The 27189-nt window shown below is 43.6% G+C and overlaps 1 protein-coding gene across 1 annotated transcript in view; it reads left to right on the top strand.

Moving 5' to 3' along the window:
• Positions 1-7896, top strand: part of PPME1 (protein phosphatase methylesterase 1) — a 171423-nt gene extending 163527 nt beyond the window's left edge. Inside the window, exon 14 of the mRNA XM_086933828.1 lies at positions 1055-7896. Coding sequence (XP_086789954.1) covers positions 1055-1073 — 19 coding nt within the window. The 3' untranslated portion in view covers positions 1074-7896. The remainder of the gene's footprint in view (positions 1-1054) is intronic.
• Positions 7897-27189: the final 19293 nt, after the last annotated feature.

The raw sequence follows: 27189 nt of genomic DNA, 5'->3' as shown, positions 1-27189 counted from the left end.
AGAGATTTAAGCTTGGAAACGATCAGAGTAAGTGCTGATTTCTCAGTGCGTTGGCAATCTAGACGGCAGAAGGAATGGGAGAAGGAAAGGATCAGGCAGATATGTTATGTGTACTACGCATTATGAATAGAAATGTAGTGAAAAAGGCAGAGAGATAGGAGCAAAATGTAGGTGCAGAAAGCAAACAAAAATAAACAAGCATTAAAATGGCCTTCCCCAGGCAAATAAGCAATGCCTTCTACACAAGGCGCCCAGAGGAGTTGATCCGTAAAAGCGGAGTTTGTGCTGGATAGAACTTTGCTATTAGTCATAGACCTACTGCTATTGCATAGATGGAGAAGCCTCTCTAATCACTGCAGGAACACAGCGAAATGACCAGGAGTGTTGGGAACAGGACTGCAGGGTGCTCTCCTCCATGCTGATGGCAGAGCATTGGCAGAGGAGAGCCAGAAAGATACAGAGAGCAGAGAACAAAAGGCTGCTCTAGCTACCTGTTTTAAGGAGCCCAACGCTCAGCTTTGGTTATTCCAGGTGATATACTGCACCCACTGCAGAGCTGCGCAAAAGCACTGTCTTCCATTTGTCGCAACTTTAGAGCAACTCCCTATTCATAAGTGTCGGGACAATAGAGCAATACATCATAGTTTTTTTCAACCTATTGTGGTTACAATGTATCCGGGTCACCACTTTGTGGTGCTGAAAAGGGTTCCATCTCTAACTACTCATGCTAAAAGTGTTGTCAATGTTAATTTTTAGTTCCATGTGTCGACTTAATTTCATCAAGGTTTTCATCCTTTTGAGCCGTCAAAGATTTGAATGTGAATAATTATATCTGAAATCTACTGTTTCGTTGAGTGTGTGTTCATGCTCATAAATGTACCTCGCGTAGTAAAATAAAAGTATTCAAGGACAGTGTTAACACAGGTTGCTGGGTGTAAGGATGGGTATGACAGCTAGAATTAGTGTGGGGTGACCGGTTGTTCCAAGTGGTGCAAAACTCTTGCTAAACTTCAGTAAGTTGTGTTGATATCTCAGTTTATTCTCTTTCTTCTAGTGTGTTTCCTGGCTGTTAGTATCCTGCGATCCTTCAGACTGGGTTCCGTTGTAAATATATTGCACCAGAGGCCACTGTGACGTACTCATATCCTCATCAATCCAGGCTCAGCAGAAAAGAATCAACATCCACTCATCCAGTGCACCTTGTTTGTCGGGCTGTGTGACCTATGGTGTAGATGTATTGACGAGACAGCATGCATGTGTGATGGTGAGACCTCCAAAGCTACTCGGGCTCCTGGAACAGGCCCTTTCCCGCTGCTTTTAAGTCTCAACGAGCACGTCTTTCCTAATTTTGCATCATTTGAAATTCTCAGGCATGGTTGTAAACCTCAGTGGGGCCGCAGCACAAACCCAGCTTTCCCCTAAGCCCTGCTTCCCTTTCACCAAATTCACTGAATTACTTACCCCCTCACACTTATCATGCCTTTTCATGTATGTGTTAAACCGTAGGTTGTATTTTTGTTGTGACATTTTGAAAGCTGACTTTACTAACACTTTTTTTTAAACTATTTTTTCTGACCCCTAAACACACATCCTAGAGGCTGTGATGGTCTATATTTTCCCTTTCTCAATCTTAACCTGTACTGAGGACTGTTCCCCATTACAGCACTGATGTGGGTCCATTTGAGCAAATTGAACTGCATCCATCCTTGCAAGTGGCAATTGCTAGGATTTTTGATCTAACTCAAGGCTGATGGAATGATTTTGTGTTGTAAAGCTTGGTTGGAACCCTGGATCTTTTTTATACTTGGAGGGCTTGTCATTGGTATATTTTCTATTCATGACAATAGCAATTTCCCATACTCCATGGTCAGTTCAGTGGTACTCTGTACAGTCCTTTCAACACAGTAGGACACGGCCTTTTTAGTTGATGGTGCTTTCTGATGTTCATGAAAGAAGGAAATGGAATTCTGCACCTCACGAAGCACCTACCAGCCTAGGTATTTTGTTGCTTTTAGTTCGGTCGGTTTCTTTTGTCTTCGAAACATCAAGATTATCTTAAAGTGAATGTAAAATGTTGTTAGTTCTCTCCAACACTTTTCATTCACCTTTCTAGGGCTCAGGACCTCTGCACTGCTTCAGCATTATATGTCACACTGATGAATGCTACCAGCTTCCCAGATTCTGCTCCATGTTTTGTACCGTCTTCCATGTTCAGAACTTTTTATGAAGAGGCACTTGATTTTTAGATGTGCTCTACAGACTGTTTTAAGATTTTCTTAACTATTTGGGTAAACCTTTGAGGCACGCCAAGCAAAATTCATTCTCTTTGTTGAAAGCACTGATTTTGTAGCTTTTATTTTTTTTTAAATAAGTATCTACTGCAGAACTAAATAGGTCACATCCATGTGCTTTAAGCAATAATGTATTTTTAAAGCAAGAGAACCCTGGAAGGCTTACAGATAAGGGTGTGTACTGTACAGCAAAGGCCTTTTACCATAAATATGATAATCATCTAATTTAAAAGGATGCTTTAGATGGGCACTTATACCTGTCCCAAGTAGATGGATATAATAACACCTAATTCTATGGGTGGACAGATATCTATCTCTGTACTGTAAACTTTATTCTTTGTTTATTCTTGTTTCAAGTGATTCTGGTAACCCTGGTTTCAGCGATTGTAGAAGAACAAGATCACAAAGGTTTATCTGTTTCCAGCAGATTTTGTTAGTACCTTTTGAATTCAGGTTCTGACTTCCAACAAGTTAGTACTGTTGTGGAGGTGTGCTGAGGGACACATGTGAGAGTGTTCATTTTTAAGATAGTGTAGAGGACTGACTCCACAGATATGCTGCCCAAGTATTTTTTAATTTTTTATTTAGGCTGAGTAAAATCACTCCTATGACCAGCCACCTTCTGCACACTAGATTGAAAGCTCTTTTGCTGTTTCATAGCGGACAGGTAACCATAGTGTAACAGCTAAGAAAATCAAGATCCAGATGAATGATCATGAGCCTTGATGGCCACCTGGCCATGTATCCCCTTTTGCCCCCACATAGTCATCTCTTTTCTTCTGGCCTGGTGAGACAGTAGCACATCTTATGTTCTGTTTTCAGTGCCGGGGTAAAGACTATGTATAAAGTTAGAATCTGGTGCGCATCTTCGTTTTACAGGCACTACTTCAGGGCAGTACATCATACTGTCAATTAGATAACAAGACCTGGGAGACCAATCGTGGGCTACCTGGATCACACTTAAATCTGTTAATTTTGTACTAATTTCCTCCAGTCATAGGTTTGTTCAATGTGTCTTGTTGTGGTACACTGGTTTTCACACAGAAAGCCCTGTAAATTGAGACCACTGCAGAAACCTTCCACTGACAATAGCAGCAATCCTTTGTTATTTTTTAACTTCTACGATAAGGTTTGTCCCCAAAAATGGATCTACCAAAAATATTGTCAGCTTCATATACAAATGCTGGTCCATTGGGTCTCATTTAGTTTGTCTCTATAGAGCCCTACCAATGCAGCCTTTATTGAAAAACACTAATCATGATGGCTTTTCTAAAATAAGTTCTAGAAAGTTGCTTTCCTTTCACAAGAATTGTAAGAGGAAGAAGAAAGAGATGGCAAACACTTGGGGATTGGTTGCTCCAGTCTTCGAACCAGCTCAGTGTGTTTCTCTCATTTGTGATTAGAGGTTCTCAGCTCACCACTTGTGAGTCCTTGAGTGTGTCTGATATAAGTGAATATTTCCCTTTTGGCATTCTGCAACATTGTTCGACAATCTTGAATGGATGTGGGCACAACCACCCACTCATCCACTGCCATTCATTAGAGTATCTTGAAGACCTTCTTTGTGGAGTTGTTCCTTGTTCTACTCTCCTACAGCTACATTTTGGAAAAGAGCAACAAAGCTCCCACAGGGCTGTCTTTGTAGACCCATTATTTGGGGTTGTTGCTTCACACCCTGAAACAGAGGAAGGAGTAGTGGCACGTGGCCTAGGCTGTGTGTGTCCTGTGCCTGAAAAGGTAAAACAGTCTCCCCTTCTGTGCGGATTACCTCGCTAAATCCTGTGGGAAAGCCCCTTTCGATCTAACACGAGAAGTAATGGAAGACAGCACACCACCTTTACCGATTTATTACTAAGGTGATGGAGGCCTTAAACATTTGATAACCAGAGCCTTAGAAGGACAGCAGTCTCTCTTCCCTGTGACTGGTAGGTCATTTACTATAGGTGTTCTTGGTGGAAAATGTAAGTGTACATGTCAGAACAATTGAGCCTGAAGGGAAAGACTCCTCTTTCCAAGGAGAGTTCATAGTCTTCGCTTTTGTCACCTCTGGGTTGTATGCCCTGACAGAAAATTGTGTTATAATTAACCCTTTGACCTTAACTTACCCTAATTGAAATAAACGTTTACCAAAACACTCCAGGCATACATTTTGCTGTCGGAGGAAAATGTCTATAACAACATTGTAATTAAGTGTAACTTACTGACCGCTTTAATTACACAGTAACCGTTTATATGTTTAAGCTGCAAATGGGTCTTCTGTTTTAGTTCAGTATTTGAGAAATAAAGTGAGGTGGCTAGTAGACTTTATTTTTCCCCAGACAGATTGTCAGCTCCAGGATTCTCCTTCAAGTGGATAGTCTTTACCATCTCACTAAACCCAGGTGTAATCCAGTAAGTGTCTTGAATGGTGTCGTTAATGGCTCGCAGAGGGTTGCCAACTTGCTTTACTGATCATGGAAGTCTCTTTATTAGTTATAGCCACTCGCAACAATCCAGAAAGAGGATCTGGTGTTAGGGTGATAGAAGGGTGGACATAGAATGAGTGCAGCAAATGTTTTCATACTTATTCTCTCAAGTCCATGTACGGGTCCTAGTATTGTAGGTTTGTTGCTTAAGAACTTCACTATATTCATCCAATTCTTATCAAAGAAAACTGTGTTTATGAAAGGCAAAGAGATTACACCAGATGTCTGTACCCAAGTAAACATGTTAGATTTCTTTATATGACTCTTTAGAAAAATGTTAAGCTTCTGTATTGCTTGGTTGACTCATTATGTTTTGACTCTTACTTATCTCATGTAGCTATGTAGGCGCAATCCTGCAAAAACGTTGTCATTGCCCTTTCAGATTCGGAAAGATACTTTAAGTGTCTCTTGAGTTGCTATTACAAAACCTTGTCATGTGTGAAATGGTTCTTTCACAGGAAAAGAATTGCATCACACCCACCCGTATTTCATTCTCGATGCCAGTTCATTAAATCTGTTAGTTTGTGTAAAAAAGAAATACAACCTGAATACTTCAAACTTTTCAAAGACCCATACAAGTATACACTTTAGACATGATCACAACAAGCAGTTACCACCACAGCCTTCATAATCACTGTGGCAGTGCAGCCTGAACCCATCTCTTCTGGAGGGTCCTATACTTGTTTCTAACTGTAATATCAAACTTTTATTTTCTCGCCTTGTCTCCTGTAGGACAGAAATAGTTATACAATATGGAAGTTGGGCATTTTCCAAGGTTCTACTCTGACTGTTATGGTATAACTAAACACACATTTACTCTTTTTAGAGGGGTTCATGGCATATTACTCTAGAGCCGAGGAAGTTTGTTGCATTGCTGAAAGATATGTTGTAGAGCTGTGAGATCCTTTAACAGGCTTGTTGTATTCTGCTTTAGTTTGTTTTGTTGGAATCCTCATATTTCACTTGGTAACCCCATGGACATTGCAAATTGGGCTGTACAATACTGCTACTCTGTTCTGCCTTGATGACTTTGACGGAGTCAGCAAACAGAGATTTACCTTTCTCAACAGATATTGTTAAAGAATTTCTATCATTTGTTCCATCTTAACAGAAATCACTTTTTTTTGTAAAGCATCATACTTTTTCTTACTACATTGCTCTTTGATACAAAATCTATGCTCTTTTATGACCCGACGTGCAGCCATGTAAGATACATTTTTTTTAATCACAAAAGACAAGCCTCATCATGACTGTAAACACTACAATTTGTAACCAACTTGAGCAAAATGCCATTTTTTTTATCACCTGACAGCCATTTGGACCATTTCCATGATACTTTGTGTTACCCATCTTGTACGGTCTCACCTGTGTTCTGCAGATTCCTGCATGATCTATTCTTACAGTTCAGAAGAAAGAATAATGGGCTAACGCAGTAAAATACCCCCTTTTAGGCTATTAAACTTTCTTTACTTACCAACTCCCAAACCACATTCTCCTGCTCAGCCATTATTAGTGTTCTGTCAGTTCTGCTAGTTACTATTGGAACTGAGAAATAAGATTTAAAGCAGCAGGCCCACACGTGCACAGAGAATGCCCGGACCTAACGTTTTTCCACACTGATGTTCGTTTTCTCAACGGTTAAAAGGAAATATAAGTGCATTGTGAGTTGGTAAAGGAAGAGTTTTTAATTGCGTTTAGGTATATACTTTTGTTTCAGAGCTTCCAACTTCTGTGCAGGCATACAGGAGAAGAGTTGTATGGACTTACATTATTGAAATAACTAATGATGAAGTTCATAAGATCTTTATTTAAGTCACTTTCTAAAATGTAAAATGTTAGCTAGAGCATTCCTCAGCAATGGAAATGAGATTTGAAAATTGAGACAAGTTATTAAATATATGTATGACTCATTCAAAACTACGGGATAATGCATAAATATATTGTTGGTTCCTCTTGCATTATTTACACACGTTTTCACCATGTGAATGCCATTGGATTTCTGTACTTCTAATATGAATATTAGCTCTTCAAAGGAATATTTTTTAGGCAGACATTGGTTGAAGGGGATACTTTTCAGAAGGTGTAACTTGTAGATTGGCAGCCACCACTGAGTTAAATCATGAATAAAGCTATAATCTTGCCCTTCCTATGCACAATTCATACTTGACCAATATATTCTGGGGCTGAATTCTGATTGCGTCCTTTCATGAAGATAACTTAAATTAATTATGACTGCTGAATCTACAATCAGGTAGCCGTCTCATTTAATTGGGTTTGTAGCAGGAAGTTGAAAGAATTGGCTCTCCATCCCTTGTTGCAGACCCACCAGTAGGCTATACTTTGCATTTTTTGCTCATTTTAGGTCACACCCTATCCTTGCAGCTTGAGGTCTCAAGATAGAATGTCTTCTAAAAAAAAAAAGGAAATTGGCTTATTAGTAGAAATTATTTGCTTTGCACCCCTTCTCCCTTGTTTACACATATGTGCATAGAGGGGGTTCATTGAGTGGGAGAGTTCAGTGGCTGATGGTATAGTGCTATCCCGAATCTGCGCTCTTTGGAAGAGAATTAGTCACAGCTATGTAAATGGCATATACATTTCTATAAATAGAACCAGGTTTAATTGTGTTTTTTCACTGGAGGTGTTTTATGTTACATTGAACTCAGAAGCACTTAAATGGACTCTATGCAGCATAAGGAAATAGTGCACTATCAGGATACAAAAAGAAAATCCCAAAGGCTAATCTCTTTAGGACTGTGTATAAAGAAATTCCGGGGCCTGTGCCCTTTCGGGGTTTCCTTGCAGTTTTGTGAGGATAACGTAAACATGACTTTGATTGTCTGTCAATACAATCTCAGTGTTATGCAGTGTTCAGTGGCAAACTCAATTTCTGTACATGTTTAACCTTGGTGGCCTCAAGGGTTATTCCAGAGTACTTTAGATGTGTTTATGGTATACAGGAGCTACCACACAGGTAGTAGCTGTGTGGTGCTCTAGATGGTGATCGGGGTGGAAATAAAACATGCTTCTTCGCATTTCCATTCACTTTAGGACTGGGCATGTGGAAATTAGGTTTTTTTGTTTTTTTATTCACTCTGGCATTGTTCCTTGTTAAGAAGAATAAAATGTTCAAAAACCTACTCATGTGCTTCACGATTCTTTCATTTCTTCTTGAGTGCAAAGGTCTCTGTGGTGTTTGAACCCCATATATTTAGCCATGAGCAGTTTCATGCCGAGTCCAATAAAGAAATCTAAAATGTTTGACTATGAAAAAGTATTTATGAAGAAGTTTCAAAATTTAGTCAGGTTATCCGTTTTCTGTACTGTGCCAACATGTTTACTGTAATCAGCTAAATGTTTTCTTTTTCTCTTATAGTTACAATCTCACAATTACATTTATCGATACATAAACATGTATCCAACATTTAAAAACATTCAGAAATGTAAGAATAACCACAACATTACCAGAAAAAGAGAAAACGGAGACCAGCAAGTTTAAAACAGAAAAATATAGAAAATAACTGCACTGCAAATAAAAACAGAAATTAACTGACAAAAATACCTTAATAAACTGTGGAAGTGTGGACCTAGCTGCATCTGTTAGGGCTGCTCTCTCTTAGAACTCCGCTCTCCCTGCGTTCCACTACTGTTATACTGCCACCACAAAGCCCAGCTGATGCAAAGAGGAGCCATGACCTCGGGATGACTCCTAGGAGTAGAAATCTGCCATGGCAATCTGTTTGGCAGTCTTGGTTAATGAAACAATGGACATTCTTAAAATGCGGCTTCATGCATTGCTGTAGCCTACAATGCTTGCTCAAACTGCATTGAAGGCGGAACTCCGCATAAGTGGCAGCATGTCCTCCTACTCGCATGGAAAGTACTCAATCTGGTGCTCCTCTGACAGAAGAACCCAAGTGTGTCCCAAGCAGAGAAGATAGACACCTGCCCCTATGTAGGGAACAAGCACACCACTGCAGCAAGACAGGTGATATCCAACTGGGGTATGGGGTTAGACCCCACTGGGGCGTGGGGCTGTAGGAGTTGAAATTACAGCATTGAAATGTAGTGGAGTACCAGTCTTGCTAGAGCTAAGGATCCCTTATGTCCTGCTTGGAGCTCGCTGTGCTTTAGGACTCCGACACTCAAAACTACTGAGGGAACTTCTATTCATAAAAGCAGGTGTTGTGAAACATAAACCTGACATCACACATTGGACTCACTGAATCGGCCTTAAACTGTAAAATACACCTGAAATGGCTGCTGAAGTGAAATCTGGGTGCTCGGATATAGGCTCCATCTAGATCAGGTTGGCTGCCAAGGTCTGGAGACAGAGGTGGGGAGGGATGTGGAGGACCAGCTGGAACATTAAAACAGGTCACTGACTGGAGTCAACAGTTATAGAACTTAAGCAAGAAAGCAGTTGATATTGAACACAGACTCCTTAGAAACAACATCAACATCTCAGGTGTAACTGAGGTTGCAGAAGACTACTTAATATGCATTTTGTCTACAGCCCGGATTTGACACACCAAACTTTTGTTCATCCTTCAAAATCCAAAGGAGTCCTCAAATAATGTACAGAAGCACTTTCAAAACAAACAGTGCACTGGCGGGTAATGGTATGTTTCCTAAGACAATCAATACAGGTAATTGCTGCTGTGAAAAAGTGAAACGGCCCTTTTCAATGCAAAAATCACAGGATGTGTGTATCGGCAGGTTGTCTGCTGCCTGTGGCCTCCATTTCCTGCTTATTTCAGCCTGATCCAGTGACACCTCAGCTGTCCAGGTTTTCCCATTAAATATTGTTCCTACCAACAGAAGCCCCACCCACTATAAGACCTACTTAATGCATGCCGCATCACAACCGCATCAATAGGCATCTGGACACCTGAGCCTGCCACTTTCCTGTGGCCTCCAGTTCCTGCTTGTTCCAGCCTGATCCAGTGACACAGCCTCTGCTCAGGTTTTCCGGCCTGGGTTTTCCCACTCTCCATTCTTCCCGCTGACGGATGTCCCACCCACCCAAGACCTACTTAATGCTGGCCACGCCGCGGTCAAGCTGTAGGCCTGACTGTCTACACCTTGACCACGCCTAGCACCACGACCCCTGGCCCTCTTACAACTCCAAAGATACACTGATCACCGAGCTCTACACCCTCGACACTGCAACAATCACTGTGCTGATCCACACTCCATGGTAGGACCTTTCATCTGCACCCACTGCCACTTAACCTGCCACAACACACACACCAGCCCGATCTTGAACACACCACAGACACCACCTGAACAAAAACATCAACTCGCATGCACCCTTCTCAACACACACACACTCTATGCAAACGCTACCGTGATTTGAGACTCCTCTCCAACCTCACACACGATGTCCTCTTCCTCACTGATACCTGGCTCACCCCACTTCCGTGCCTGACATCACCACAGCAATACCCAAAGGATTCAAGATCACTGACCGCATCTACAAGCCTGGCAGAAGGATCACCATCATACACAAGGAATTCATCCAGTGCACCACCACAAATGAGGCATAACCCCAGCCATGGAAAACCTCAACTTCCGACTCCAAACAGTCAGCAAAACCACCATCAGGGGCACCCTCGCCTACCATCCTCAAGGACTATGTCAGCAATTTCATCGCTCCCCTCGCCATTGTCTCCAACAACAAAATGTTCCTCTCCAAGCTCAACTTCCATTTCGACGACCACAATGACTTCAACACTACCGTGGAACTGAGCACCAATATTAGCATATAGGGGTGAAATATTTTGCCTTCTTGCCTTGATAATTGATTTTGAGCTGACCCCCTCTCCATTAATGACTTTGTTAGGCTACGCTGCAGATTTTGTGTTTTTTTAATGTAGTGCAAACTTCACCCAAATCGGGTACCAGAAAGCTTTACAGAGCACCAGTTACGTTACACGAGGACACATTAATTTTTTGGTTAGGCACAGGGAGATTAAGTGATTTGCCCAGAATCACAGGATGTTCAGCGTCATTGCCGAGACTCAACCCAGTTACCCAGATTTGAGGTCGACCGCCCTCGCCGTTAGGCCAACTCCTCTCCCTGTTAAACCACTGGATGCTGGAGTCGTCAATTTTCTGCTACCGCTCTACTCCTTATTAATCAATACGTTTCTAAATATTGGGGCAGCCCCACAACCCCAACAGTTAAGGCCTGAATTTAATGTATTGGGACACTAGCAACACTTATGCTTCCCTGCTACCACCCACCACCTAGGTCTAAAAACATCTACCAGCCACTTCGCTCCTACTTACTCCTGCACCCCAAGGAGATGGAGTGAATACAAGTTTGTTCAATGTAATATGCTGTCCCGGATGCACGCAGACTGATGGTAATGATGTGATGCTCTCTTGTTCTTTTCCAACTGTGAACTTTAAGGTGTATAGTGCTCAGTGTGATGATGTTGCTTTGACAGGCACTTTCCCATTGAGCCAAGCTTCTTTATATACCCTCTCCTCTTGGCTATAATTGAATAGTTCCTATACTGACCATGCTTCGATTTACACTCTAAATGATGCTACTACTGTAGCTCTAATGTGTCTTCCTGGATATACCTGTGTGTGTGTTTTTTTTTTTTTCTCTAACTTATTTCTTGGAAAATGCAATAAAAAAAAACTTGTAAGATCAAGTCGAATTCTTTTATAACTAATTCTCCAGATAGTCAAAACGGATCATCAGTGATGTCATTTGAGATGTCACCAGTAATGTCACTGACCATGTCATGAATGATCTAATATGTGACATCATCAGCAGTGGATTGCGGGTGCGCGAAATATAGTTGGTACAACTAACTATATAGGAGCAATTTCAATGGTTTTTTAAATGCTAATTCCTAACTATATAAGGCCTGAAACCTATGGTTTTTACAGTGAATTTCAAAGGTTTTTTTTAATGCTAATTCCTAACTATATAAGGCCTGAAACCTATGTTTTTTTCAGTGAATTCGCAAGGTTTTTTAAATGCTAATTCTATTAGTGGATAACGTTTAAATATGTTAATATCCTTGTGGGACCACCTGAGCAGCCCTAGGGGGTCAGGTTCTTTCTACCCTGCCCCCTTTTTGCATTCTACACATTTGTTTTTCTGCTTCTTTTGTGCCTCGGTCTAGCTAGCACAAGATGAATGCCAACACTTCCTGGTTAGAAGTATTGACAGCCAGTGAGCATGCTGCTTTCATGTGAAAGGCATGCTGATTGGCTGCCACTATCTGTCAACACTCCAAACCAGGAAGTGTTGGCAGCCATCTTGTGCCTCAGTAGAACCAAGGCACAAGAAAGCAGTGAAACAAAGGTGCAAAACACGCAAAGGAGGCAGGGTAGAAGCCCCCTGACACCCTAGGCCTGCTCAGGGGGTCCCACAAGGACCCCCCCAGGCCCAAAAATATTTTTTTTTCTGGTTTTCCCTGTGGTACGCTCAGGATATGCGTATCTGTAAGCGTACATGGGAACGCACCCAGCGCTTACCCCGCGAAAATTAAAAAAATATATATATATAGTATTTTTTTGCTCCACAGGGTCCTTCTAGGCCCCCCTCAGAAAACCTAGGGGGTCAGGTGGTGTCTACCCTGCCCCCTTATACCTACAGAGACACAAGATGGCGGACTCTCCGGACTGTTTAGAATGTTGACAGACACCCGAGAGCCAATCAGCTTTCCGCTGCGCGCCGGGTGCGCTCCCCGGTACGCGTACCCGTAAGCGCTGGAAGCGCGCATATAGATATATATGTGTTTTTTAACCTAATTTTCGTAAAAACCACTGGAGCAATTTTCACCAAATATAGAAAAGGCACTTCTGTGTACCAGTCCCTACAATTTTGCCAGGTTTGGTTTAATTCCGTTCAGCGGTTCGGGCTGTAGCCTTGTCTATTCGTCCTATGGAAATTAACATTGGGAAAACACGTTTTCTCGCCCCCCGCATGACGAATCCCCCCGGAACTTCCAGGGAAGGAGCGGAGCGGAGCTGGCCTAAATTTTGGAAAATTACATGCAAATTCCTCAACCGGTGCCAAAGTTATTCCCAATAGAAATTTGCGGATTTCCTATGGTAGCTAGGTACTAACTATATATACCTACTGGCTATCGCCAGTAGGTAATATATATATATATATATATATATATATTGGAAAAAAAACAGGTTAAAGTGACTTTATAGTTTATATGGGTAATAATGTCTAACTTAGCTTGTAAAAAAATAAAACCATAGAAATTCACTGAAAAACACGAAGATTATAGGGACGTTCTAGTTGGGTGAAGAAGTCACTTAAAACATACTGTTTTAAGCTAACAAAACTACTGAAATTCACCAGTTCTGTTTATCTCAAGAAATTGGAACTCATGCCCCTGCCTTGTATAGTCTTGTCATGTATTGGCATTTATATAGCGCACTACTTACCCGTAGGGTCCCAAGGCGCTTCGACCGCTGCGAAACCCTTCCTGGCTTCCCTGAGAGATGGTCCCTTAATGGGTATCTCCAGGGTGAGACCAGGCATCCCCGGCGGTCTGGTGGGGCCGTTAGTGAAGATGAGGCAAGCTAATGCCCAGAGTTGCCGAGTGTGATCGCTGATCAGAGTGGGCACCGAGGCGAGAGAATTATCGAGTCCGCTGACCCTGGTCCAGAAACCTGCCGCGCAGGGAATCGAACCCTGGTCCCGGGCCGTCCTCTGCTCTCGGGTCTGCCGCCTCTAACTAGTGAGCCACACTACTTCACTATCACTGATGTAGTTTCAGATGTTGAAGTCCTGTTATTAATGAGGTCACAGATCATGTCATGAGTGATATAATATGTGAGGTAAAATTAGCAGTGCTTGGCGAGGGAGCAAATAATATTGTATTACAATATGTAATGTCAGCTTCATGCTGCGCATGTCCAAGTCCTGTGATGAACCCCTCGTTGGCAGTCATTTGAGATGTCCCTTACCATGTCGTGAGTGATGTGATATGTGAGGTCATAAGCAGTGCTTTTCGAGAGCGTTCGTTATAGTTAGCTCATCTAACTATACCTGCTGAATTTCTCTGGTTTTGTACAAATGAAATTTGACCTTAACTATAATGTCACTGTAACCTTTGACTTTTTCAGTGAATATAAACAATTTTGCGTTGGTATTGCAATAGGGTGGTAAGTGTAATTTTAGGGGTGTGTAGGGGTATAAGGCGGTGAGGGTATTTTTAGGGTTTAGGTCTATAGGCTGGTTAGGGTAATTTTAGGATGTAGAGGTGGGTATAGGGTGGTAAGGGTATTTTTAGGGTTTTGAAAGGGTATGGGGTGGGAAGGATATTTTTTGGGTTATGGGGTGGGTAGGTTTATAGTGTGGTAAAGTTAATTTAAAAAAGCTGAGAGGTTTGGAAATTTATTTTAAATTATAGTCTAAATATATTTATATGTATTTTGGGGTGTAACTTCACTGTACTTAACTTATGTGATAAAAGCATGCACAGTAAAGATATGCGTGTGGTAAAGGATGCATGGTAAATGCATGTGTTGTAAAGTCATACATTCGACCAGTCACAACAGGCAGTTGGGTCTTGTATATTAATCATGCCAGGCCTTGCCTTTCACCCCTGCCACATGTTCCTCCTGCTCTAGAGTGACTTTTGGAGGATCAAGCTGCAATCATGATGGGCGAAGTCATGCTTCTCCTGTTCATTCTGTGGATGCTGTACTCGGAGAAAGGAGAAGCGTGCTACTACTTTGTACTATAGGAAGGCAGAGACCTCAGGCCTTCAATGGACCTCTAGCAATGAATTCCTTTTTAAGGAAACTCCCTTTATCTTGGTTTCTGTCTCGACATAGAAGACTGGATTGCGTCCCTGGAGTTGCAGCACGTGTATTGCAGTCTATTAGGCAGTACCTGCGGTTTGCAGTGTTGTGTATCCTGGGGGTCTCTGGCCAAGGTCTACATGGTTTGGGTTCCTAACCCACAGATGCAAGGACTTCGCTCAGTGCACCATCACTTAGGAAAGATTTCCAGGTTACTGGTCACTGAGCATTCTTGCAGGCTTGGTGTTTGTGCTTTCTGGATTACTAATAATCCCTTTAACTCAGAGACTTACTCATTGGTAATTCAAACAAGCTTTCATTAATGAGTTACACACTCAAGGCTCGATGGAAACGAAAAATGCATTTTGATATATTTGTTTACAATCGTTATTTAAAAACCCCCGAATCTAGTGCACACACCGTTGTATAGTAACATCTCAGGGAAGAAAAATTGGAAGCAGCTAAGAGTTGTATGAACAATGAAAACAACAGGGAAAAATTGTAACATCACAATTTGTGGCCCTAAAACCCTCACTTTTAAATAAGCCTATTTCAGAGGTGGTTCATGTAACTGGGACAACAAGGTTTGTTGTTTGTCTGGAAGAAGCTTGCCAGCTATTTTGAGCTCCAGGGCAAGGACATTCTGTCTGTGGGAGAACACAATCCTAGCACAGGTCAGTGCAGCAGAACCTCGGAAGAGTGCAGCAGCTTCGGTTAATGTAATGGAATCCGGGGCTATTCCTATCTGCAGATTCCTTACAATAGAATATGCTCCAGGTGTCAAACTGGATCTTGCTAGTTTTTGAGCAGCCCCTCTGCGTGCCAGTAGGTAGCATCCATCTGGTAGTCTTTGCCGTAATTGACGTGTGTGGCACCTATATAAGCACCACCCCAGCATGATGACATCAGTTCATTTCTTTCCACACCAGTCAGCGCAGATCCAGAGAGAAAGAGCTACCTCTATCCACTTTTTGGTAACTTCTTTTGACTTTTTGTCAAGCCTTTTTTCAAGAATTTGTCTCCCGGTGTGTGTAGGGATGTCCTGCCCAGCCCAAAAAAAGGTGGGGTTTAAACTCTGTGATCCCTGTTTCAGACAGATGTCTGTGACAGACTCCATCTGGTTTGCCTTTGATGCTTGTAGCCGGATCACAACTCTAAGACTTGTGTGAGGACCGGCGAAGGAGCGGCACCCCACTGCTCTCTGGGCAGTTCAAAAAGGGAAAATAAAATAACGCAGTTATTTTTTTTTTTCTACTGCAGTGGCTTAGTTTATGTGAGAGCAGGACTGGTCTCCATGATGCCATAGCACTGCAGGTGGAGGAGTAGTGGACACTCTGTAAGGGCGAATGAAGGTTTGGCCAGCTGTCTCGGGCCGGCCAAACAGTCCTGTGCACTTGAATGAGCGCCACAAAGGGTGTATTACAGCCTTGGTGGAGAACATGCCCAGGCTCCCACTGCCTGTCTGAGCACTGAACCATGGCGCTCAGACCCATTACAACGCTGTATTGCAGCATTGTGATTGCCTATGGGGAGCCGGGTGCTTCCTACTGCCCTACTGGGACTCCAGATAGGAAGAAGATTAAGAGGACAGATATCAAAGGCGAGATGGAGGCAGTCTGTAGCCAGGTAAGTGTTTTTTCTTTTCTTTTAAATCCCCCCTGCCCCACCACCGTCCGGTAGCAGCCTCTCCTGGGGGGGACTGCCACGCCATGAACCCCAATGTGTTGAGGGAGTGCTCCCTGAAGTTCCTGCTAGCCTGACAGCAGTTGCTTCCACAACACTCTAAGACCTGGTCATGAGGAAGGTCTCAGACCCGTTTGCAGAGTTGTTCCAGGCACACGTCATTGCTCTCTTCAACTTCACCTTGCTGATCCAGGTCATTGGACGAGATGTGGGAACGACGTCCCTCTAGGCCAGACTCTCATATGCTGCTCACTTCGGGTCTGTTCTGGAGCTGGAGCAACACTCGCCCAACTCTTGGGAATTTTATAAGACCATGCACCGAATTTTGGGTGGGCAGACCCCTCTAAAGTGCATTTGGGCCCCATGGGTTCAGCAGGAGGTCCCACTGGGTTTCCTCTGACGTGTCAGACCTCAGTGCCAATCGGACCCCCAAGATCCGGTTCTATTGCCAGAGAGACTCCGATCATAAGACCGCAACCTTTCCCGGAGGTTGTTTAAGCGACCTTGTTCCTGGCATCGGTGAAGCCGACCCCAGAATCATACCTAACTCCAATACAGAGGTGAATCGGTGTCTGACATTGACTCCGGCACCCGCTGGAACTCAACTATCTGAATCTGAGCCACACCCCACTTTTTTCAACAGACCTCAGGAGAAGTATGATTGGGGAGGATCGCAACCTTCTTGGGGTCGAAGAGAACTGGTACAAGGAACTGGCAGATGCCACTGGTTTGGACACCTCATCAGACACTGGCCGAGTCTCCTCCTAGTGCGACTATGGAAGAATGGGCTTGAATTACTATGGTGGTGAGAAGGGTACCTGAGGCCTTGGACCTTACGGTGCCCTGGGCGGGCTGCCTATATGAATGCCTTGACGGAGGTGCTTCAACATGGAATCACCCACTCAGAACCTCTCCTCCCCTTTAACGAAGCCCTCACTGGTGTCCTGCTTGGGATATGGGCCAAGCTCTGCACAGGGGTGCCTGTGCATGGCAAAAAAACTGCCCCATCACCCAGCTCCTGTAGACCCAGCTTTTCTCGCCCAGCACCCCACCCCAGATAGTCTTGTTGTCCAGGCCTCCACATCCAAGCTAAACCCTGATGCTTTCCCTACCACTGCACTGAATACTGAATCTAAGAGGCTGGACACCTTCGGCAAGCAGATGTTCTCTTCTTCCAGCCTTGCACTGCAGTTGGTGAACACAGGTGTCTTTTTTTAGGCTGATATACCCACATTGTTTGGAATTTGGTTACGTTGCTTATGGTCTGGGAGGAGGTCTGGCCATTCTAACAGGCAAATGCTGATGGCAAAGATACAGCAAAGTTCACCATTCACTACAGACTGGATACAACCGACTTGCTATGCAGAATGATTGCATCATCAGTGGCAACTAGATACCATGCTTGGCTGAGGTCTACTGGCTTTTCGGGGGATGCCCAGGCATCCATTGTGAACATGCCCTACGAGAGGAGCTCGAGATACTTACCAACTAATTATCCAGACAAATAGCATCAGAAGAATGGGATGTTATTTTGAAAGAGCTTAACGGTAAACTGGATAAATATGGCAAAGAAACTCAGGATCGGAAACTTTGCAAATTCAAACAAGTCACCATAGACTACAAGTTAAATGAGGTATACACTTGGGCAGAGGTGTACGCTCAACGTAGACCTCCCCAAGAGTGGTTACATCATCACAAGAAAGTGTTGTCTCGGATCAAGACCTTACTTTGTCACGGCAACCACCAACAGTGACAACAACATCAATGGCTAGTGAAGGAAGTGCAGCACAAGCTTCTGGCAGTCAAGATACTGCACAGCCAAGTTTTTTAGCCAAGGGTCAAGCCACAGGCAAACCACCAGAAGAGACAGAAACAAGTAAACCAGGAGTGGTAAAAGACACATACAATAACAAGGGGAGCCAAGAGGGAAAAACGGGTACCAAAGGGATAGCCCTCCACTCAATGCAATTCAATAACAAAAAATCCCTGTACCCTGGACCTTAGTTAGCAATCGTCTGTTAGGCATGAGAACATAATGTGCTGGAATAATCTATCATAAAGTTCCAGACTCACCCCCTCTCAATTCTATGGTTGGGTTTGTATTCTCTAATGCCCTACTGTCCATACCAAACCACTGTTTGTAACTACTAATAGGAAATTCCAGTGTGTATTCAACTCAACATATCCTATGATGTCTGCCCTACTGGGACAATCCATCCACCCACACTTAAACAATCAAAACAAAAAATGTGTGGCGGAGAGGAAGGCACCTCACGGGCGAACACCCTCGGGGAATTTGGCAGATGTTACCAATACTATGCCCCTTTCTCATCATTGGTTGCCATTCCTTTTCCAGGAGAAAATGGTGTCCCAACACAAAAGTGTAAAACAAGAAGTGTAAAACAAGAAGGTGCTAGACAAGGAGCTCAAAAGATAGCTCCCTGATGTGACGAACAATACAGAGTGAAAGTAAAATCAACAGTCACACCAACTGTACCACTTTATTACTAGATAGGTTTCGCAAAAAAGTCAGCAAGAAAAATAACTTCCATTGTCAATATAAACTTGATATCTTAACAGCCATGAATTTATGTTCAGATGGGGCTCGAGACCTAAAATACTAAGATAGTGGGCTGCCGCTTTATATAATTTCACTCTAATATGGCGCCCGTACTATTGCATAAAGGACGAGCGCTCGATCGGCTCGTTGCTAAGTTAACGTGCCCTCCCAGTCACGTGACCTCCCTCCCGATCACGTGACCGGCCGCGTTCGTGAGCAATAACATCCGTACAAACTTTAAAAGACGCGGACGGTTGTTCGATGGCGTTCCTGGGATGATTGAAGGTCCCGTTACCATAACTGTACGGTAAGGAGTTGGGGCCGTCGTGGAGGCGCTAGGCTCTTCACTTGCGGAGAAGGAAATTCTATTGAGTGAGCATTATATATGGCTTTTACCTCTGTGGCAAGTTTCCTGTTGATAAAAGCGCATTCAAGAATGGTTTTAAATAGAGTCTACTGCCAAACATTGTAATGCAGTGTGGTGTACGTGTGTTTGGTGTGAAAACAAACACCGGTAGAGACTGGTCTTGTCTGAAACTTTTTTGCGAAACCTTCTTGTACAACTGGGTCTTCTATCTAGTTGTTTAGAAACTATACCTTGAAACAAAACGTTATGTTTTTTAATATGAAAACCCGTGCTGGAAGTACGTTACATCTCACATGGGGTTTAAAAATTTGGATGAAACTTTTGAGAGACAAATTAATAACGATGATTTGATGCATGTCTTTTTAATACATTAGTACACATCATGATAGTGGTACTTCTTGGGTGGGGTATTCTCTTTCTAACCACATCTGAATTACTTGCAGATTCATACTACATTCTACAGTAGGGCGGATAATTGCCTGACCGGCTGGTATGAGAGGATATGGCTGGTTGAGGGTAATGTTCCCCTTAATTTTCCATCGTAGATTTTGAAAAATGTGGAGATAGGTCTGGTCCAGAATTAGTTCTAATTGGTTTTAAATGTGTTTTTCAACTCAACAGTTCCCTGATTTAAAGATGTCCAACGCTGGTGCGGTGACAGAGTGGTGAACCCTGATGAATCTGCCATAAAATTTAGTGGGCAGTGAAACATGTTGGTTACAGGTAGTGGTATGCGACAGTAAGCTACCAGCCTTTTTAACTCATCAGTACACACCTTATTTAGTAATATAGTGGTACAGTTGGTGTGACTGTTGATTTTACTTTTACTCTGTATTGTTCGTCACATCAGGGAGCTCTCTTTTGAGCTCCTTGTGTAGCACCTTCTTGTTTTACACTTTTGTGTTGTGACACCATTTTCTCCTGGAAAAGGAATGGCAACCAATGATGAGAAAGGGGCATAGTATTGGTAACATCTGCCAAATTCCCCGAGGGTGTTCGCACGTGAGGTGCCTTCCTCTCCGCCACACATTTTTTGTTTTGATTGTTTAAGTGTGGGTAGATGGATTGCCCCAGTAGGGCAGACATCATAGGATATGTCGAGTTGAATACACACTGGAATTTCCTATTAGTAGTTACAAACAGTTGTTTGGTATGGACAGTAGGGCATTAGAGAATACACACCCAACCATAGAATTGAGAGGGGGTGAGTCTGAAACTTTATGATAGATTATTCCAGCACATTATTTTCTCATGCCTAACAGACGATTGCTAACTAAGGTCCAGGGTACAGGGATTTTTTGTTATTGAAGTGGTAAAAGACACAGTCAGCTCGAATCTACAGAGCAAGGGCAACCCCGAGTGATAAACATTTCATCGAAAACTTTAAGCAAACAACAATTACAAACACTGCAAAGAGGAACAAGCTTTGTACCCACATACTCGAGCAATCATTTTGATACCGACATAGGTTTCTTCAGATTTATGCGTTCTCTACGTTTGAGACACTTTTTCAACAACATAGTCCCAACTCTGTCAGAGTTTCCACAAACAACAACAAGTGAATACAAAGAATTCAAACCACCAAGCACGTTCATCCCACCAGTATCGCACAAACTTTTGGATACATTCAAAATATTGGTCAAACAAGATCTTCAGAAAATCAACTGGAATAAAAACAAGAGAAAAAACATCAATAAACATGAGGAGAACATCATTAAAGAATTGGCTAATGAATGTTCAATAACGATCCAATCAGCGGATAAGGGTGGAGCCCTGGTGATCATGGATACCACATTCTACGAAGCTAAAGTACTTGAACAGATCAAAGACAAGTCTACATACCTCAAATTATCAGAAGATCCCCTGAAAGATATCAGAAGCATGTTGGAATCCATCCTAGAAAATCGGCCTACCAGGAACCTAAGATCTTCAGGTACGATGCTGTTCAAAATCCCTAAGATCACTAGAGCCAAGATGGGTGGTTCCTCGTTCAGATACTTGGCTGCCAAGGGCTGGAATGAACTCCCTCTCGAGATGCGTATGGAACCCTCTGAAATTAGATTTCGAGGAAAACTTAAAACTTTCCTCTTTCCCTGCATCTAATCTCCTGCACCTCCCTTGCCCATGTCCGTTCTACCTGTGTTTATCCCTCTGATCTCCTTTGCGGTTTTCAGCGCGGGGACACTCTGTTTTTGAGTAACCAGGCGCTCTATAAATGGTTTCTATTCTATTCTATAGAAAAAGCATTTGATATGGGTTAGATTAACAGTAACACCGAACAATTCTTGAGAACAACTCTACCAAGGTGTCCTCGAATTTACATGTTACCCAAGATTCACAAGAATCTCCAAAATCCTCCACTCCGACCTATCGTCAGTGGGTGCGGATCCATCTTTGAGCCCCTAGGGCGGTACATAGATGAATTTTTACAGCCGTTCGTACAAAGCTGGACTACACATTTGAAGGACACCACCCATTTTTTACAATTGCTGCAAAGCAGCACCATAAACTTAAACAACGTGAATCTGTGTACAATCGATGTAACTTCTTTATATACTTCCATACCCATTGAGGAAGGCATTGAAGCATGCGAATGGGCCTTACTACAAACCCCACAAATGGCTGCACATTAAGTGTTCTTGCTAGAACTACTACAATTCTGTTTACGCCATTCATATTTTTCATGGAAATCAGACTACTTTCTACAAATCAGTGGAACCTCCATGGGTTTTGCGGGTGCTCCCGTTTTTTGCAAAAGCCTTCATGGACAAGTTCGAAAACGACTTCATCTTGTCAGACACGAATTGGAAGCAACACACAATTTTCTTTAAGAGATTCATAGATGACATTTTTCTTTTATGATATGGACCCAAAGAAATTCTCCATAAACAAATCAGAGATCTCAACACCAAGAACAGCAGGATTTAATTTACATCTCTTACTGATTGCAAACAGATCCCATTTTTGGATGTCATGGTATATATCAATGAACAAAAACTTGAAACCAGAGTTTTCCACAAACCTACGGATCGCAATAACACATTGTTATTCACTAGTTTTCACCCTCAAGCCCTTATGCGAAATTTGCCGTTCTCACAATTTCTAAGAGCAAAACGTATCTCTTCAACAGAAAAGGCATTGAACCAAGAAATAAAGTCCCAAAAACTCCGATTCACATAGCGTGGATATCCACCAGAAATCATAGAACAGGCCGAGGGCAGAATGCATGGAATGTCAAGGGCCCGACTGTTGCAACCCAAAGTTAAACTTAAACAAGAAAGAATGGTATTTGCTACTAAATTTTCTACACAATCCTCACAGATGATTAAAACCATAATCAATAAGCGATGAGAATTGTTACAAACGGAGGATGATTTCAAAGGATTATTCAAAGATCAACCATTTTTCGCCTACAACTTCAGCAGGAATCTTAAAGAGTTGGTAACCAAAGCCAAGATTTCAAAACCACAAATACATACAACACAGTCCGGAATGAAAAAATTCACAAATTGTGTCCATTGCAACAATTCTGTATAACATCCAAAATCTGGCAAGACAGTGAAAATCCGCAATTCGGCAGATTGGAACTCAACACATGTAGTATACAGCAACAAATACCCATGTGGCAAGATATACATAGGTAAAACAGACAGAAAAATACAAATTCGGATATCAGAACATAAGTCGTATTCGCAACAAATCAACAACATCCAGTCTAGCGTCACACTGGACGGAAATGAACCATACTACCCCCCAATTAGGATTTCAAGTTCTGGAAGTCATCAACCAAGTACCAGACCAAGACAATAACAAATGGTTGTCACAGAGAGAAATATGGTGGATTAAATACATGGATACTATGATACCTAAAGGTCTGAATGATAAACTAGATATTGTTTGTTTCCTGTAACCGGTTCAGACCTAGTTAATTTGTTATCACTGGCAGCAGAGCTATCAATAATCAGATTTATCATTCAATATCAGCCATATTTTGAATAGACAAACAGTTGACCCACTCATTAACGAATTATTCGCTACCTAAATTTTAGAGCGGTGCGCCAATTAATACCCTATATAGGTCCTCATTCAGAAAAATTTCAGTACCGTTTCATCTCTCCACATTCTTAAACACCGTCCTAGATTATAATAAACCTATGAAATTTATTAGAAGAGATTTTTCAACATCAAGAAATGTAACAATGATAACCTGTGCATGCTTTTAATAAGACATAATGCCATTGTAATATGTTGTAGTTGTCATCCAAGCTAATGCCCACACAATTTTCATTTCTGCATGATCTATTTAAATCTTTCATATCAATATCACATATTGGGTGAGGATTTCTTTTATTTCAGTGTTAATTATAACTAGAAGCAATTAGTTGCTTCGTTTATATACACAGGTTTCAGTTTTTTTCATTATTTCTCGAAGTTCACCGCTCCAAAGTGGCCATCGTTTTCCGCTATTGTTTATCTCGTTTGTAATCTCACGCGACTTTGTCTCTAAACTCTTATGTTAATCGTACTCCCCTTAACCCGTATGGGTTATTCACCAGCAACATTTCTACACTCTTACATCTTCGAAATATCTTGTTTTTACTCTTATTCGCATTCATGCTATACCGCTAATATTAGCCAGTTCGTCACTTAGTATCTTGACCAGCTCAAGATGGCCAACATAATACCAGTCGAGACATGTCCGCCTTCTAGATTTACGGGAGACACGGAAGCATATATACTTCATCCGGAACTAACCACATTGTGTTCCAGGTTATGCTGAGGCACTCGCACGGAATTCTGATACACTTTGTTAGACCTGGCACCTTGGCGTGAGTCTCCCTTCCACTTTTTGCTGATGTGCCTCCGATGTTTTGCTGGTTTTCCGATACTCAGGTCACTGAGCCATGGCTGACCCGTGCCGCAGTGCAAGTGCTCCCTACTGTAAATTGTACATGCGATTGGTATCCATGATTGGTGCATTGGATTTACTGTTAGTCCCTAGTAACGCGCACTAGAGAGTGCCGGGGCTTGTAGATGCCAATACTGCTGGTGGGCCTGCAGCGCTGGTTGCGCCACCCATCGAAGCAGCCGTAAAGATATGTCTGGGAACTGCGACCGCAGAACCCGCGTGCGGTCTCGTACTGTCACGCTAGCTGGGCAAGTGCACCCACTTGCCAGCCCCTGAACCTTCCCTTGACTGCATATTAGTCACCCCTATGGTAGGCCTGCGGGCAGGGTTCATTGTAGGTGTAAGGTAGGACAAGCCCTGATGTGTGTGGCATGTCCTAGTAGTGACTTACAACCAAAACCGTATTTCACTATTGAAGGCTACCTGTTCCATTAGGCCAGACTGAGCTGCTGGAATTATTACACCCTATATTCCCAGCAGGCTCAAGGAGCATGGTAGCGAGTCGTGTTTAGTATGCCTGAACTCAGGATGATAAAATATTTCTTGTAGTCCAGTTTATTTTGGTATCCTGGGTTTGCAAATGCTACTTTTAGAAAGTTAGCATTTGCTTGACTAACCATTTCAGTCCGCCTCTGCTGGTATGTGTATCTGACTGTCTGGGATGTGTGAGTGACAGGGCTGGGGAGATGACAGGTGGTGAATGCGCAGATTACACCTTAGTGGGAGGTAGGAGTGGCTCTTGACTCTGGATCTTGCTGTGCTCTGCCACCACAATGCTGGCTCCACCCTCCTGGGGAGCGACTGATGACTCAGCCGACATCTGGCCCAGGAAGGGCGAAGCCCCATCAACAAGGTACTCTGGCTACCCCTGTCCGCACAATGCTGGCTCCACCTCCTGTGGGGCGTCTGATGCGCCTGCCCCTCACACTGAAAGCAGAAGCCGGAGTACACCCTCCAGAGTACTCAAGGACTGAAAGTGGCTATGCAAAGGCCCCCCTGGCCTGCGAGAACAAAAGAAATGCCGTATAAAAGAAGGAGCCCTGCTCCTTGAAAGTTAGATCCAGTTTGGGCTACAGAAGGAACTCTGCCCGACGAGAAGGACCGCGAGGGACAAGGAAGAGTGCTGGCTCTTGCCTGTGTCTAGGTGCCTTGCTGCCGAAGGAGAGGAAAGGAAAGACTACGAGAAGACTTTTTGCTTTATAAGACTTTGTGCCAAACTTTGCTGAAACGATCTCCAAGGGCTTGCTCTGAACTTGCCCCCTGACCAGCGCCCCAGGACCAGTGGACGCTACATCCTGAAGAAAGCGACTGTGGGTGCTGCTTATCGCCGCAGTACCGACGGAGGAATCTCCTCCAAGGCAACGACATCCACCTGACCACCGTGACCGGGGCCCAAAGCAAACGCGAAAGCAAAGCGAGGTCCAGCCGCCGCTGGACCGAACACCGTGACCGCAACTGCACCGGGAGCCCGAGAGCAAAGCGAAGGAGGACCCGTCCGGTCCGAGCTCTCGAGTTGACTGCGCCACGAGCAGCCAATCCACTTGCGAGGACAGACAGTTGCCCTGTGAGAGTCCGCTGGGTCGGTAACTTGCCCGACAGCTCAGCTGTGAGCGCACAGCTGCACCGGCACTTGGCTGGGTACGTCCTGCACTTGAGGACCGTACTGCCACTTGCCGTCCCCGCACAGCCGCCGCCTACAGGGACGGAGCGAACGACGAGGAGAGGACCCTGCCGCCACAGAGCACTGCTGCCCCGGATGACCCGTGACCTGCTCGGCTGAGAGCCGCAACGAACAGCGACCCCGGGAAGGCAACGCGACGTGGGACAGCTCCCCTGGAAGCCGTCCGCTCCACAAGAACTTTGTTGAACCGGCCAGAAGGCCCGAAAGAACACTTATTGCTCAAAAGAACTGTGGCAACCTGAACTAAGTAACTTGGAACCGTTATTTTAAAGTCTGATAACTGTATTCACTTACCTGCTTGAAGTTTATATAAAGAGATATATTTTCAACGAATACAGTTTGGTCTCATTTTGTGGTGGGTTGGTTGTGACGGTGTAATATTGCAAGTGTTTAACCCCATATGCCCCAAAGATTAGCCTTCGACTGCTTAAGCCACACTACCTAGAGGGTAAGCAGAGGTTGTCTGGAAGGTAACCCTCAGCCCTGACGAGGAAGAGAGAGTCCCTGCTTGTCGCTAGTGTCGCCACTGCGCCAACTAGAGCCTCCCCCTTCCTACATTGGACGCAGCGGTGAGGATTTTTCGAATTTACACTTGCGATATTTATACCTGAGCTTCTGACCACTGCACAGTGATTACAGTCCGGTTACTTAGCCACAGACTTTGCTTTTGAATTCTGCCGAAAAAAGAAGATTCCGAGTGTGAGAACCATGTCTGGCGCGAAGAGCCTGGATGGAACGGAGTCCACGACCTCGGAGGTGTTGGAGGTCGAGTGGGACGCCGCAAAGCTGGATAAATACACCAAGGATGAGCTGAAGTTTTTTTGCAGAAAACTCAAGGTTCCGCACACCGGTTGCAAGAACAAGCCACAACTCTACAAGGCTCTGAACGCCTGGTTAGAGTCCAGGAAGGCCCCGGAGGATCAAGATGCCCTCGTGGAGCAAGAGGCAACCGAGGAGCAGAATGCACCTGTGGATCTGGTGGATCTCGAAAGGCCAGACAGCTTGCACAGCTTTGGTAAAGGCCTGTCGCCAGAGGAGCTGGCAGACAGGAAAGAAACAAGGAATCACGAGAGAAAGCTGGCAGAATTGAAAATCCAACTGGAGCTTGAAACAAAAAGAATGGCGCTGGAAGAGCGAAAGCACCAGATGGATTACGAAGTGAAAATGAGGGAGATAAGCCTGAAAGAAAGAGGCTTGGAGAATCCTCCCTCTGGTGGCAGCACATCGCCAGTGCAGGTAGAGTCAAGAGTGCACATCCCGAAGGACGTAGTTAAGGAGTTCTTTAAGGGGGATGACATAGGACAGTGGTTTAGGGCATACGAGGTAGCCATGTCCTCCCACCGGGTCCCTGACAAGGATTGGGGAGCGGGGTTGTGGGGAAGGTTCCTTAGCGAAGTGCGAGATACCTTACTAGATTTGTCCGTTGAAAATCAGAGAT

The sequence above is a fragment of the Lissotriton vulgaris genome, chromosome 8 (assembly GCF_964263255.1).
Source record: "Lissotriton vulgaris chromosome 8, aLisVul1.2, whole genome shotgun sequence".
Lineage (NCBI taxonomy): Eukaryota > Metazoa > Chordata > Amphibia > Caudata > Salamandridae > Lissotriton > Lissotriton vulgaris.
The sequence above is the reverse complement of the archived record's forward strand: the minus strand, read 5'-3'. Positions and strand labels throughout refer to the sequence as shown.